Raw genomic sequence first — 14391 nt, forward strand, 5'->3', positions numbered from 1 at the left:
GGTCTATACCTCACTGAGGTCTGGTGAGTCTCTCTTCAGCTCTCCTGCCATCACTAAGACAGACTTCAGAGCTCGCAGGCCAAAGTCATAATGAAACTGCTTGGACAGCTGCTCACGTGCCAGCTTATACAGTACTGTCATCTTCTTTGCCAGCACCTGAATTGAACAAAAGTGTAGAGATGAAGTCCTAAATAAGACACTGACATGTGTAGCAGCAAGCAGTTTGCAGTGGAGTTAAATATTTCTATGTTGATATGAAAAATTGTCTTTCTCCGCTTAAAAATATCAGAAAAATGTCAAGTAATTAATTTCAAATTTTCCTTGCATTTCCGAATTACCTGAGAAAATAAATCTTGTACATTATAGTATTATTTTATATACATGGTGTTCATTATACACTGCCCAGGATGAGAGCATCAGCTAAATAGTAGCAAAGTAATTTGTGCTTTGTAACTGCGTCTCTCACCTTGGCCAGTAGGAAGCCCTCAGAGAAGAGCATGATCTCACAAATCTGCTGCAGGTCGGGCACAATGACCACCACAGGCCTGAAGAGGGCTTTGACTGACTCTGGCAGCTCTGTGCGTCCTGCATAACCTGGGTTCATGGTGATGAAAATCCCCATGCGGTCGTCCAGGCTGATTTCTTGCCCTTCAAACTGATGTGCATAGTGAGACGGAGGTGGTTTAGGGGGAATAAAGGTCAACAACAACAAGCTATCAACCTCATTATTCAAGTGAAATAACCTTATTTGTGAAATATCCATAAGTTTATATGAAAACTGGAATTATTTTCCATGTATTCATAACTGGTTCTTCATGCTACTTACTACAGACTTACCTGAAACCTTTTAAGGTGCAGAATGAGAGCATTGCGGATAGTCTGGATTTGTGAGGAGATGACTGACAAAACTGATGCATCGATGCGATTGAACTCGTCAAAGCATCCCCACGCTCCACACTGGGCGAGGCCAGAGAAGATTTTACCCATAGCCTGCACACAGAGAGGGAAGGGGTTCAAGGAAAAAAGCTAGTGACAAATAAAAAAAAAAAAACAGAGAGTGGCTGCTTTGTCCAGCAGAGAGTGCAACAGAGTAAAGTTTGGCTCAATAAGAGCCTGTTTAAATAGGCCCCATGAAACTCACCTGCCTCCTCCACCCACACACACACACACACACACACACACACACATTTTATACAAATCTAATGGACAATCTGTATCTGAACAAATGGATGTCCTTTCTCTGGAAAGGTCACTGAACAGGTTTATGGTGCTAAGATATAGATAGTAGTAGCTCTTCAAGTGCAGGCTTCTTACCATGTAGTCCATGCCCTCACCGCAGTTTGTGACCACACAGAGCAGGCCTAAAGCCTTGGCCAGATCTTTGGTGGACTCTGTCTTTCCTGTACCAGCCGGTCCAGCAGGAGCTCCACCCAGGTACATGGAGAGGGCCTGCATCACAAATAAAAAAAAGCACCCACATACACAGATCATGTTGTCAAAACAAGCTGACAGAACAATTTACAAGTTTCTGCTTGGGTGTTGGGTGATACAAATTTGCAAAGCTTCCCAGACCTGCGTGAGGGTGAGGTAGATACGATCTGTCAGCGGGGTTATAACCAATCGACCGTTCAACCCCATGTATTCGTAGCCGTAAGAGAACGAAGCGCTGCACTGACGCACAAACAGTTCGTCATGTTCCCGGACCCAGTAGAATCTGAGCTGGCTTTCCCACTCAAACTCTCGTGCGTCCATTATACTGGAAAGAGGATTAAAATTGTATTTCATTTAAGTTTCACCTTCAAACACACGAGTTATACTGTCATGTGTGATAGAAAAACTGGTAAAGGTGTACCTGTTTAGTACAAAGTTGTCTACGATGTCTCTTGCATGGACATCGATGATAAGCACAGTGTTTATCTTTCGTCTGTCATTTCTGTTCATGGGTTGTGTAATGCGTTTCACCAGCTGATCAATCTGCTGGTGCATTTTCTCAGCATACTTCTTGAGTGCGTGCTTCTCTCCTTTCTTCACATTTTTAAAGACATCCTCTACCTCCCAGGTCCACCACACTTGATTGGCAGCCAGCACCATCATGCCCTGGTACAGCAACATCCAATCCACCCTGAGAGACATGGGAAAGACACATTTACTGTGGCTCATTTGCACACACAGACGCTGGCATAATTGCTCACACACACATGTAATATCTACACACACCTGCTGCTGTCTTTACAGTAGTAGAAGATTGCTTCCTTGGTGATGACTCTATTAGTCCTCCTCATCTCCAGTAGTACTCCCGTCATCCACTCCTCCACCCTGCCTTCCACCGGGACGGGCTTCCTCAGCTCCATCACCTCACCCTCAGCAGACACCATGGCTGCAGCTACTGTCTCCCCACTGCTTTCCACATCAAACCTCAGAGATGCTATGTTGTCATACATCTTGTGGAACAAAGAAAAGAAAAATATCTAACAAATGTTTCACACACATGGCAAACAATGATCCTATTCATTCCTATCCTATCCCTCCTGCTTTGTCTATAGTGGCGTGATACCTTGATTATGTGCTCCTGGACGCAGGCAGGGTCGCTACTCCCCAGAATGCTGAGCAGTTCATCATCAGAGATGAAGAAGAAGCGAGGAAACGCATTCCGCTTTGAGTCCAGGTAGTCATTAAGACTCTTCTGGCACCTCTCCAGACCATCACTCAGGGCCTGTAGTTCTGTTAGCCGGTTCGGAATCAGGCAACACCGCTTAATGTTTGGACCTTTCACTGTGTCACTCATTATCTACACAAAAAATGAAGAAGACAATATCATTTTGAGATGTCCAGTAACAGAGTACTAATCAGGATAATATTATGGCAACACTCACTTCTTTGAACTTTTTGTCAATGATATCAAATTTCTTGGCTTCCTCAGGTAACTGCGAGCCAATGTCTCCACCGATGAATATGCTCTCCAGGTACATCCATTTTCTTTGTACCAGCAACGATACCTGTGCAAGAAATATCTTTTCAGTAGGGACTTTATGGATCAGCTCAAGTCTGATGGGGGATTTGGCCGCTCTCACTGACCTCTATGGTCTCACTGATGAGGGACAGGTCTTTCTCCCATTGTTGTATGGTGTCAAGGAAAGGTCCAACAAAACGGCTGCCCCCCATGCTCTGTAAGTTCATGGTATCGTTGTCTACATTCTGCAGGATCTCATCCACTGCACCCAGAATAAAACCACGTTCCTGGGTGCCTTTAAAATAGGGCAGCACACTGAACTTCATGTTCTCCCAGGTCTCAACCACCTCCTTCACTCCCTGGAAGCACACACACACAAACGCACACACAGGAATCACGTGTTTTGTAAGTATTTCTGATTTCACTGATAAACTGATACAGTTTGAGATAATTCACAAGGACGAAAGCTTGCCTTCTCAATACTGAGCTCTTTTACAGCAGAGGTGACAATGTCACTTATGACATTTGCGTGTTTGTGCAACTCCATAGTAAACATGTTTTCCAGAGTGAAGCTTTCAGGATTCATCTCAAAGCTGGTGCCGGTCCTCTCCATCAGTCCCTCCCAGTGTCTGTGGCCCGAAATATAAGAACACATGTTCATTTGATGTCGTCATACTCATCATATTTATATCCTGGTCAACGTACATTTTCAATATTTCATACTCTACTCTCATTTTTTTTTCGGTGTCACGATTAACTCCAGTTAGGTTCTGATGTCAATCTGCAGACTGACCTTTTTCTGAGGGCCTCATTCTTCAGGTCCAGCAGAAGAGGCAGAGACTCTCTGAACTCCTTCATGCGTCCTTCTAGGAAGAGGGCCACAGGTAGGGCCCGCACATCTTTGGGCAGCTGCCTCAAGTTTTTGATGAAACCCTCAACACCGTCCTTTAGCAGCTGGATGTTTAAATCTACCCACAACGTCTGAGACCACTCTGTCTTTGCATCCTAAAAGATGTAAACACATGTTGAAAAAACATGTTGACCAGAATTATGTGTCATGTGTCCCAATATGCAACCACATCTGACCTTCTGAGCTTTATAGACACCATATATCTGTCTCAACCCATTCATGTCCTTCTGCATGCTGATGACCTCTGGGTACACAGTGATTGGCAGGTCCAACAGCTTCTCAGCATTAGCTAACTTCTGCCGTTCTGCCACCATATTGGCAAGGTCTGCCTCATACGTTACCATAATGGTCAGTCCTGCAAAGAACAAAAGAGAGAGACTGGTTCGTCCACTACATTTCAAAATGAAACAATATATTATTGCTCTGGATATAACAACTGAAGGCAGGGTTCAAGTACCTTTCTCCAAATCATCTCCCACAGCTCCAGGACCATACATGTTGAAGCTTTCAGCAAAGATAGACAACTCCTGCCTGAACTCCTCAGTATTCACCTGTGTAGTCTTTGAGAGTAAGGGAGGGAGAATAGGAAGAGAACTGTAAATTTAAATTTCTAAAAGACTATACTTTTCATTTTGGGTTTAAGCAGATTGTGTGGGTTTGATGTATTACCTGAGTAAATGATTTCTTGACATCTGTCAGACTTTGATCCACTTGTCTGGATTCTGCAAACAGGTCATCCCACATCGGGACAATATTGGCCACCAGCTCCAGTTCCTCCTCTCCGACCTACACATAAAAAATAGAACACAAGACGTTCAACAAGGGAAACAATATCAAATTGTGCTTTCAATGGGCAGTAATTTAACATTAAACACACAGTACCTCCACTTTGTACATGGCCAGTGTTCTGTATCTTTCTTTGATATCAGTGAATCTCATCTCCACATCTAGAGACATGTCCCTGATGTCTGAGATGGTGCCAAGGACAGACTTCAGGACTTCAAAAGTGGCAGGCTTCTGTTTCAGCTCCTCAGAGAGTTGCTGCCGTATAAAATAACCACAAGGATAAATCACAGATAAAAAACAAAGAAAAGTGACTATAAAAAACACATGACACAATGTAGCATGATTCAATACCTTGAGTTCAGCTCTCAAGTTGAACAGGTCCTCTTTAGCAGGCTTGTTGAGCAGGTGACCTAGTGAACTGATCCAGGACTCAGCCGTCTCCTGCACCGTGTTAGCCAGAGGCTCCAGGTTTAGACGGATGACGTGCTCATTCTTAAACAGAGGCTCAAGCCTCACCTCCTGATTGATACGAGAAAGGAACTGCAGCTTATCATCATACATGACACAGGATGGTTTTCTTGCAGCAAACTTTTCATTGACAATGGTTTTGTTCTTTTCCCAAAGGGGCCGATAGCGTTTCCAGTAGAGGAGATACTGATCCACGGAGATGAGCAGCCGCTGGATGTTCTGGGACACTGTCATGGCGCTCTCATTTATCTGAGGATGCTGCCACACGTCAGTGTGGAAGCTAATTGTCACCACCTCATCTTCGCCACCCACACGTTGTGGAGGGCATTCAATGCTAGTCCCATGCATCCAGCGCACAAATTGCTGAAACACAACAATATGGGCAGAAACAAGTCACATCGTCAGTGTTACATTATTATTAATATTTATTTATTTTTAAATGCAGTGGTACATAAGAGAATCATGATGATCCTACCTTGCTGCTCTCTATACAGTCTCTGATACACTGCATAAACAGCCAGTAGATCTCATTGCTTTGGGGCTGCAACACAATCTTTGGGGCCGACAGGATGGCATCAATTTGGAAGAGAGCGGTATTTCCCCTCAGTACCATGTTGAAGGCCTGGGTGCTCCTACATGTGAAAGTCAACAAGAAGGATGTTACAGTGGTTGAGACAGGTTGATTGTACTGTAGTGATAATTACTGCTCATAAAGTAGATAACTTCAAAACCATAAACATCATGTAATTACCTCAGTACCATCTTTATAAGGGAGTCCAGCACCTTGCGTTCCCAGTACACGTAATAATCTGCCATACATTTGGCTTTGCCGCTGCTGGTTCCCATGATCAAATTTTCTGTCTTAGTGATGAGGGGTCCAATGTCTGCGTACTTCCTACTCAGCAAATTCACAGTCTTGGCCCGTTCTCGCTCAATATGTTCACAGAACTCCTTGATACCTTGAAAAAACATGCAATTAAGTCAATGGAAATACGTTTGACTTCTTATAATATAATGATTATAGCCAATAAATAATATCCTACTTGGTAAGTCGTTGGATCTATCTGGGACTGGACATTTCAGTAAGTTGGCTGTCACCATGGATTGTAACTTGGACTCAATGTCCCTCTCATTCTTCTGAACCTGACTGACGACTGACTCAAACTTAGAGACAGCCTGAACGCCTCGGTCGATGAAGTCGGTGATGCCTAAAGCCAAACACATATTATCTGATTTAAATTTTACGATACTAATTCCATCAGACCACAAGTGTGCATGAATCGGACTAAAGAGACATTTCAGCGTCTGTAGGCATCATACCCAAAGAATTCCAGATGAGTCTTTTACATCCAAAATGCATCCTGTTTTTGACCGTTTTGATCTGTTGAGCCAGCATGATGAACTGTGCCCCACTCAGGCTGTCCATTACAAAGTGGTAGCGGTCGACAAGGTTGTTCAGATCTTTCACATACCTAAAACCAAGGTTGAAATAAGGTCAGGCCAGAGATTACATCAGTGGTTTTGTAGTCTGGTATTCAGTCACTGGTGATTATCATTACCTGATGATTTTGCGGTCCTGTAGAGCAACAGTTTGAACCAGATCAGGCACAGTGTAGCCCAGTGACATTAGGTTGTTTGTCTCAGAAATGATTTCCATGATCTCTGGAGCAAAGTTCACAAGGTATCGCACACCCCTCGGTAGGTTGATGTCAGTTGGTGGGACATCCTTGAAATGAAAAAAAATCAAAACAAATGCAAGGAATTTGAGAGATAGTTACCGTATCTGTATTTTGCACAACATTGAGTAACAGATACAGTGGCAGAAGTAATTAAATAACGAGAGATACATACCATTTCTACTTGGTTTCCACTGGTACTAATGACCAACAGGGATTTTTTCATTAGCAATGGCAAGTTGCATTCTGTCTCAGCCAGCCAGTTCTCATACTTCTTAATCTGATAGTCCTTGAACTGCATTGCCATTTCCACGTACCTACTCTTGGCCTGAGCAGAATGCAGCAAAAGTCACAAAAAAGGCTTTCAATAACATTTTGGTGTCAAAACACATTAATATTTACACTGACTTATACAGCTGTGCAACAGTGAAATAACTCACCACTTTTCCCTGTTCACTCTTTAGCATCTCCGGCACTTTCAGGATGGGAAGGATGCTGTATTTGATGCGATGGAAAAGAGATCGGACCCATCTGATGGCTCCTGCCACAGGAGGCTCATTCTTATCTAATGGTGGTTTGTTCTTCTCCGCCTCAAAGATTTCCTTTATGCTGTCCAACTACGACAAAAAAAATACTTTTGAGGCATTCTATAAAAGTGTTTGTGGCAGACCATGATCACTATATTCAAAATTATAATGATAAACTGGCGCAGCAGCACAACATGAAATATTGTTTAGTTACCAGCCGCAACTCTTCAGTTGTATAGTGTAAGTTCCAGGTTTTATTTGGATTAATAAACTGAACCTTTATGTATCAAAGTTAAATAGAATAAATGTCATAGGTAATTACTAAATACAGTTAGTTGCAATGCAGTACATCGCAAGTATCGCACCGCAAGTCAATTAAGTTTGCACCCTTGCTTACAATATAAGTCACTTTGCAAAACAAATGCTTGAACTCACTGTTCCTCAACTGAAGCTTTGTGTTGATCTGATATTATCACATAAAGTCGTCACTTTTTCTTGATTTCACACAGTATGGTACCTCTTTGCAGTACTGAGCCAGGATGTCATTAAACTTCCTCATCAAATGGTTGTTCATGGCCTCTCTGGAGCGGATGTGTCTGAATTTCAGGAGCATGTCGAAGGCAGCAGCTGAAGAGCGCAGTGTCTTAAAAGACTGATCAATGAAGTTGATGGCCTCTCCCTCAATAGCCTGAGCAGACACACGTGAGAAGTGAATCAGCTTGATAACTGAGAAAACGATGCAACTGTATTTGGTGCAAACTGACAAGCACATTGATCCTACCACACTTTTAAATTAAGAACAATTTAAGTCCAGAACATATATTTTAACAACTTGTGCATTCCAGATGCCCTGAACTCACCTGAACCGTAAGGTCGAAGACTCGCATGATCCTTTTCCAGCTGCTTATCTTACTGATGTTGAAAGGGTTAAAACTGACATCTTCAATGGGCAAAACCAGACCATTCACTCTGCACAGCACTTCATCAATGCGCTTTGGGTCACCGGTCACACCTTTTAGCTCCGGACCAAAGATGTTATGGAACTCCTCCAAAATCTGCAAATCAGGAAGAACCCTTTCAAAAACCTGAGTTGCTCTTAACACATTCTCGTGTTTAGTTATTGAGTGAATGGTCGGTATTTATGAAGTGTATGTACACAGACCTGCAAAACGTTGTAGTGGTCCTGGCAGACAGAAGCCATGTAATCAGACCTCTCAAACAGTCTCTTACGGTCAAACTCCCAGCGTTGATACTTGCCCGATTCTTCAAGTTCAGCACGCATCTCAAAGTAGGATGACTTCCACTGGTCCAGGACCTTCTTAGCATCACGCACCTTGGATTTGGCCACTTCCCTCTTATCTCTGTCAAAGGCACGGCACATTGTTAAGTTATATTGCAAACACAAAACAACCTATTTGAATAAAGGCTTCTGACTGACTACTATTGACCAATATTTACATTATAAAATATAGTTACTCAACCTAAAATGTAAAATTTAAATGTATCCACACATACCTGAAAAGCATGTGGACATCAATTACTTGAGTCACACGTTCACACAGCTGCCAGGCAATACGCTCCATTAGAGGGACCATAAGCTCATTTGTGTTATAGTGGCAAGAGATCATCCACACAATTTGTAGGCTGCTCATCAGAGGAGGGATGGTCTCCAGGATCACACCAAGATTTGCTCCAGTACCCAGATTCTACAAAAGACAATGGTAACTTTGATAGAAGTGAAGGCGAGGATAGTAAAACAATTCTGTAGTCTCAACAAATACTCTTGGCAAGTGTGTTTTTGTAACTCTTGAACGTTTTTTGTCGTTTGTGTTGTCTGTTTCTATGTCGTTTTCTATGTGGTTTGACTAAGATTATGATTATTATTAGTATTATCACTTTTCTTTTCCTTCATTGGCTATTACTTTGAAAAAGAATGAAAACAATGTAAATTTAGTCCTCCCCGCCCCCCAAAAAATAAAAAATAAAAATAAAAAGTGCAGCTCACAACGAAGTGTCTTTCCAGGGTCCTGAGGAAGCGTAAATTACTGTCCGACTCCGAGCGGTATTTAGTGAGTTCAGCAAATGCTTCTTCCAGGGTCTGTACGATGGCTGGATCTGCTTTGGTCATCACCTCCAAGATCTTCTTTACAACAGGCTGTTTGAGTTGCTCACTCAGAGCATTCAGGATGGAAGCACGCTCCTGCCAAAAAGTGATCTCTGCCAAAGGGCCAGGTGCCTGAAGGAGAATGAAAACTGAATGTTTGTCTATGGATATCACCATTTATGTTATATGCTTTCTTCTACTTAATAATTTAATTTTGAGCTGACAAGGATTTCATTTCCAGGTAATATTTCAGCAGCAACTATACATATCAATGCTGTGCTTGACCCCAAATCCTTGGGTTGAAAATATAGGGAGAGTCACAAACCTGTGGCTTTTTGTTTCGCTGCACCTCAATAACAATGGTAATCTGAGTCTGCCAGTTCATCACACACTGCTCCAACTTCTCTACCATCTCTGGATTAGACAGCAGTACATCCACCTCCTGCTCCAGGTCTAGCTCAGGGATGTGCAGCATAGTCTCATCTGCGACAAAGAGACTGATCTTTAGATTGTACTCTTTGTTATGAAATGAGCAGAGCAGTACATTTTAAGGCTTGTTTTTTTTCTCTAATTACCAACTCTGAACTGATGTTCATGTGCACTTTATGTTCTCCTGCAAAAGCTGTTCTATTTCCTGTTGCAAGAGGACATTCTTCACAAGCTTACAGTAAACAAAGTCTTTTCATGTTCAATAAAATTCAATAAAACATTTACTTGTTTTTTAATAGTCAATTATTCATAAATTCCTTAAACTTAAAATAATAAGCCCTTGTCTGGTAAATCAAACCTTGAATCTTAAGGTGTTGGAGAGTTGTGTTGACCATGCCCAAATACTTGTACGTTCTGTTGAGCAACTCGTCACGAATCGTCAACTGCCCACTTGACATCGCTGGACTCTCCTTTTCTCCCTCTCCACTGGTCTCCTCCTGAGGAGAAGCTGCCCCGCTTTCATAACCTGCACCAGTTATCTTCATCTGGTGGGCAGTAATCAAGGGTATGTACACCTGACAAGAAACACAGTGAAAATATGCATTGAGTATCCTTTATTCAGAAAATCTGCAGTTTTTGATATACATGATTGATGGTGACAGTTTTTCTGTTGTTGCTACATTAAGTTTTTGTCTGACTGTTATAAACTTTATTAATAATAAAGTTTATTTATATAGCACTTATCAAAACACACGTTACAAAGTGCTTTACAACAAACACACAAAACACAACAATAATCACAATTAATCAATGAGAAAGAGGGATAAACTTAAAACAATGAATGACTACACTGCACCCTATTCTTAACATCAAGAACAACGTACAGTGCAAATCAATAGTTAAGAAAATATTTTAAAATATCATAGGAAAGCCTTTCGATATAGATAAGTCTTTCAGCGTGGTTTAAAACAAGATACTGATGTCGCAAACCGGAGCTCCTCAGGCAGGTCCTTCCACAGCCGAGGAGCTCTAACAGCAAACACTCGGTCCCCTTTAGTTTTTAAGTGTGAGGTGTGAACAGTCAGCGGGTTCCTGCCTGAGGATCTCAGGCTGCTCACTGGTTGGTAAAGGGACAACAGCTCAGATATAGGTTCTGGGGCCAGGCCATGAAGGGCTTTAAAAGTAATAAATAAAATCTTGAAATCAATCCTAAAACCAATGGGCAGCCAGTGTATTAGTGGTTGCTGCTGGTTGTTTGTTGTTTTCATTTTACTTACATTGGCAAGTTTGCTCTGCAGCACATGAAGGGGATGTCCACTGTGCATGCCAATGTCTAATAGCCTGGGCATCAGCTTGCAGGCCTCATTCATGTCCAGTGGTTCAACAATGGTCTCTATTTAAAACACAAATAACAATATTTAATTTGTATGTGCAATTGATGAATGAACATGCTTTATTGTAATGATACTGATTCGTCTGCTCACCCTTTGTGTTCCTGAGGAAGTAGAACACTCTGGATTTCAAAAATCTCTCTGGGTATTCGTTTATTGACACATGAAGCTCAATGTGATAGACCACTTCAACCTCAATCCTCTGAAAACACAAAACCAGAAATAGGTTAGTTAGAGCTACACATTTTCTTCCTCTCCATCAAAAAGACACAAATAAATGATTTCAAACATAGCCACCATTTGAAAGCAATTTCCACAAGAAGGTTGGAATTAAAGTTTGATCTCACATAGCTGGGACTTTCTTCATGTGTCTCCTCTGACTCTGAGGTTATCTCTGCTCCACTTTGAGTCAAGGACTTCTTGTCAGGATCTGAAGACTCTCCATCTTTCCTCCTTTCTGTGGTTATGAACATTGTAGTTAGATGTCCATAATGCTAACAAAATAAAAATACAGCACTAAACTTGCCTTTGCTCACCTTCTACCAGCCAACATGGTTATATGGGCCCCACATAGGTTATGCTTGGGGTACCTGGGTACCAAGTGGGTATGGGCCCAAAATGGGCATCTTATCTGGGGCGCACATGGATCAACTAAGTAAGTCTAGGTGGGTCACTAATGGGAAATTAGTGCATGGGCTCAGAATGGGTAACACAAATGGGGCCCGCTTGGGTCAACTAAGTTGGTCCCACATGGACACATGGACATGTGGGCTACCTGTGTGGGTCCTAGTTGGGTCACTACTGGGAAATTAGTGCATGGGGCCAACATAGGAACTGTGGACAAAGCCACTTACAACCCATATTTTAGACCATGTAGTTCCCACATAGAACTTAAACCTGGGGCCGAGATGGGATTTGGTTTATGTTGCCCAGTTCGGGCCCATATAACACCCAGTGTACTCTTGCACGAAACCCACAAAGGCAATTGGCATGGGGTCATTATGGAACCAATGGACAATCCCATATAGGGCCCATTTTTCAGCCCATTTACTACCCACACGGGCCCCACATACAAATGTTGGCTGGGCTACATCGTCGCTAGCCCCAGTTTGTGCCTCTTGTGTATTATGGTTACTAGGGCACACTGTATTCGACGGGGTAACAGACTTTGACATAACACCGGTCAAGTTAGATAATTATCTTTTAGAGTTAGTAAGTAAGTAAAGCTTTATTTATATAGCACCTTTTAAAACACACCATTACAAAGTGCTTCACACACAAGAAGAAACATCAAACAATAAAAAAAAAAGAGGAAAAATTACAATTTGACACAGAAACAATAAGAAACAGATCAAACAAAAACAGACAAACACACATGTGGATGAGGCCTATAGAAAGGCTTGCCTATAGAGATGGGGTTTTAGAAGCCACTTAAAACAGTCCAGAGATTCAGCAGCTCTGATAGATTGTGGGGGAGGTGATTCCAGAGAGTTGAGGCTAAGACAGAAAAGGCCCGATCACCTTTTGTTTTGCAGTTTAAGCGGGGGATGGATAAAAGGCCGAGATTAGAGGATTGAAGTGGTCGACAGGACGAATATGGAACAAGGAGATCAGCAATGTAACTGGAGGCGAGGTCATGCAGTGCCTTAAATGTAATTAGCAAGATCTTAAAGTTGATTTTGAATTTTACAGTGAGCCGATGGAGGGATGCCAGAACAGGGTTGATGTGAGACCAACGGCTAGTTCTGGTTAATAACCTGGCTGCTGCATTTTAAACCACCTGAAGGCAATTTAAAGCAGATTGACTGAGGCAGGTGTAGAGGGAATTACAATAGTCTAGACGGGAGAATATGAAAGTGTGAATTAAAAGTTCAAGATCTGTGGAGGACAAGATGCATCTGATTTTTGCAATGTTTCTTAGTTGGAGAAAGCAGGTCTGGACAAGTTTAGTGACATGTTGGTCAAAAGTCATATTCCGGTCAAAGATGACACCAAGATTTTTAGCTGTAGGACTGATGTTGAATTGAAGTGGGCCAATAAACTGATGAACCACTGTAGTAAAATTGTCTGGTCCTATTAAAACAATGTCTGTTTTATCAGGGTTTAAGTCAGGGGTCTGCAACCTGCGGCTCCGGAGCCTCATTCGTCTCTTTAGCTCCTCTCCTGTGGCTCCTTGTGGATTTTTTTTTTTAAAATGTGTGGAAATGAATAACTGTTTTTTGTTTACATTTTTATCTATCATTGTTGTAGGTCTATGGTACGACGGAATATTAGGGCCACATTAAGGAAAAAAAATCTGAGATTTCGAAAATAAAGTCATAATATTACGAGAACAAAGTCATAATATTACGAGAATAAAGTCATAATATTACGAGAATAAAGTCATAATATTACGAGATAAAAAGTCGTAATATTAGGAGAATAAAGTCAAAATATTAAATGTTATTTCTTTTTTTCTCGTAAGTTATGACTTTATTTTCGTAATATTACAACTTTTTTTCTCTTAAAGTTATGACTTTATACTCATAATATTAAGAATTTTTTTCTCGTAAAGTTACGACTTTATTCTGTAAATCTCAGATGCTTTTTCCCTCAATGTGGCCCTAATATTAGTACATTTGTACTTTGGCCCTCACTGCATTATACTTATATACTATATACTTAGACTATAAACTGTGTTACCTTCATCACAATGCTCAAATGTTTTGCAGCTCCAGAAAGATTTTTTATTATTATTTGGCCTAAAATGTCTCTTTTGATAGTAAAGGTCGCTGACCCCTGGTTTAAGTGGAGAGAGTTGAGAGACATCCAGTCTTTGGTTGGCACTGACGGCAAAGTGACCTAGGTGACCCGGATGTAAGCTAACAGCTCCATGAGAGGCACTAAACGGGGATAACTTACACCTTTACCAACTTACTTACCGACTTCAATTTCAACTTCAACTTCTTCCTCTCTGATGGTTTTGAAGAACAGAAGACACGACGGAGAGTCTTCATCAGAGACAAAGTTCAGATAGCGGATAATCTTCTGTTCTTGTTCTCCATCTCTCCAGCCGAGCAGCCGGTCGAAACAGTTGTGACCGTCCGGTAACATGAAGCCGGCACAGACGCACTCTCGGATCCACTCCACTCGGACGTCGTGGTGAACCAT

General features: G+C 41.8%; 1 protein-coding gene across 1 annotated transcript in view; it reads right to left on the reverse strand.

Moving 5' to 3' along the window:
* The window catches only part of dnah10 (dynein axonemal heavy chain 10), a 30466-nt gene extending 16075 nt beyond the window's left edge, over nt 1-14391 (reverse strand). Inside the window, exons 1-35 of the mRNA XM_037777834.1 lie at nt 14163-14391; nt 11589-11698; nt 11335-11443; nt 11128-11243; nt 10209-10425; nt 9747-9904; nt 9323-9553; nt 8833-9023; nt 8480-8678; nt 8178-8372; nt 7835-8005; nt 7231-7407; nt 6966-7118; nt 6674-6840; nt 6435-6586; nt 6158-6322; nt 5866-6073; nt 5590-5746; nt 4998-5477; nt 4743-4901; nt 4530-4646; nt 4318-4420; nt 4037-4215; nt 3744-3955; nt 3423-3579; nt 3076-3309; nt 2874-2996; nt 2555-2788; nt 2218-2441; nt 1853-2122; nt 1573-1756; nt 1315-1449; nt 838-990; nt 467-655; nt 10-156 (exon numbers count right to left, since the gene is read on the reverse strand). Coding sequence (XP_037633762.1) covers nt 10-156; nt 467-655; nt 838-990; nt 1315-1449; nt 1573-1756; nt 1853-2122; nt 2218-2441; nt 2555-2788; nt 2874-2996; nt 3076-3309; nt 3423-3579; nt 3744-3955; nt 4037-4215; nt 4318-4420; nt 4530-4646; nt 4743-4901; nt 4998-5477; nt 5590-5746; nt 5866-6073; nt 6158-6322; nt 6435-6586; nt 6674-6840; nt 6966-7118; nt 7231-7407; nt 7835-8005; nt 8178-8372; nt 8480-8678; nt 8833-9023; nt 9323-9553; nt 9747-9904; nt 10209-10425; nt 11128-11243; nt 11335-11443; nt 11589-11698; nt 14163-14391 — 6405 coding nt within the window. The remainder of the gene's footprint in view (nt 1-9; nt 157-466; nt 656-837; nt 991-1314; nt 1450-1572; nt 1757-1852; nt 2123-2217; nt 2442-2554; nt 2789-2873; nt 2997-3075; nt 3310-3422; nt 3580-3743; nt 3956-4036; nt 4216-4317; nt 4421-4529; nt 4647-4742; nt 4902-4997; nt 5478-5589; nt 5747-5865; nt 6074-6157; nt 6323-6434; nt 6587-6673; nt 6841-6965; nt 7119-7230; nt 7408-7834; nt 8006-8177; nt 8373-8479; nt 8679-8832; nt 9024-9322; nt 9554-9746; nt 9905-10208; nt 10426-11127; nt 11244-11334; nt 11444-11588; nt 11699-14162) is intronic.

Source organism: Sebastes umbrosus, chromosome 8, assembly GCF_015220745.1.
Source record: "Sebastes umbrosus isolate fSebUmb1 chromosome 8, fSebUmb1.pri, whole genome shotgun sequence".
Classification (NCBI taxonomy): domain Eukaryota; kingdom Metazoa; phylum Chordata; class Actinopteri; order Perciformes; family Sebastidae; genus Sebastes; species Sebastes umbrosus.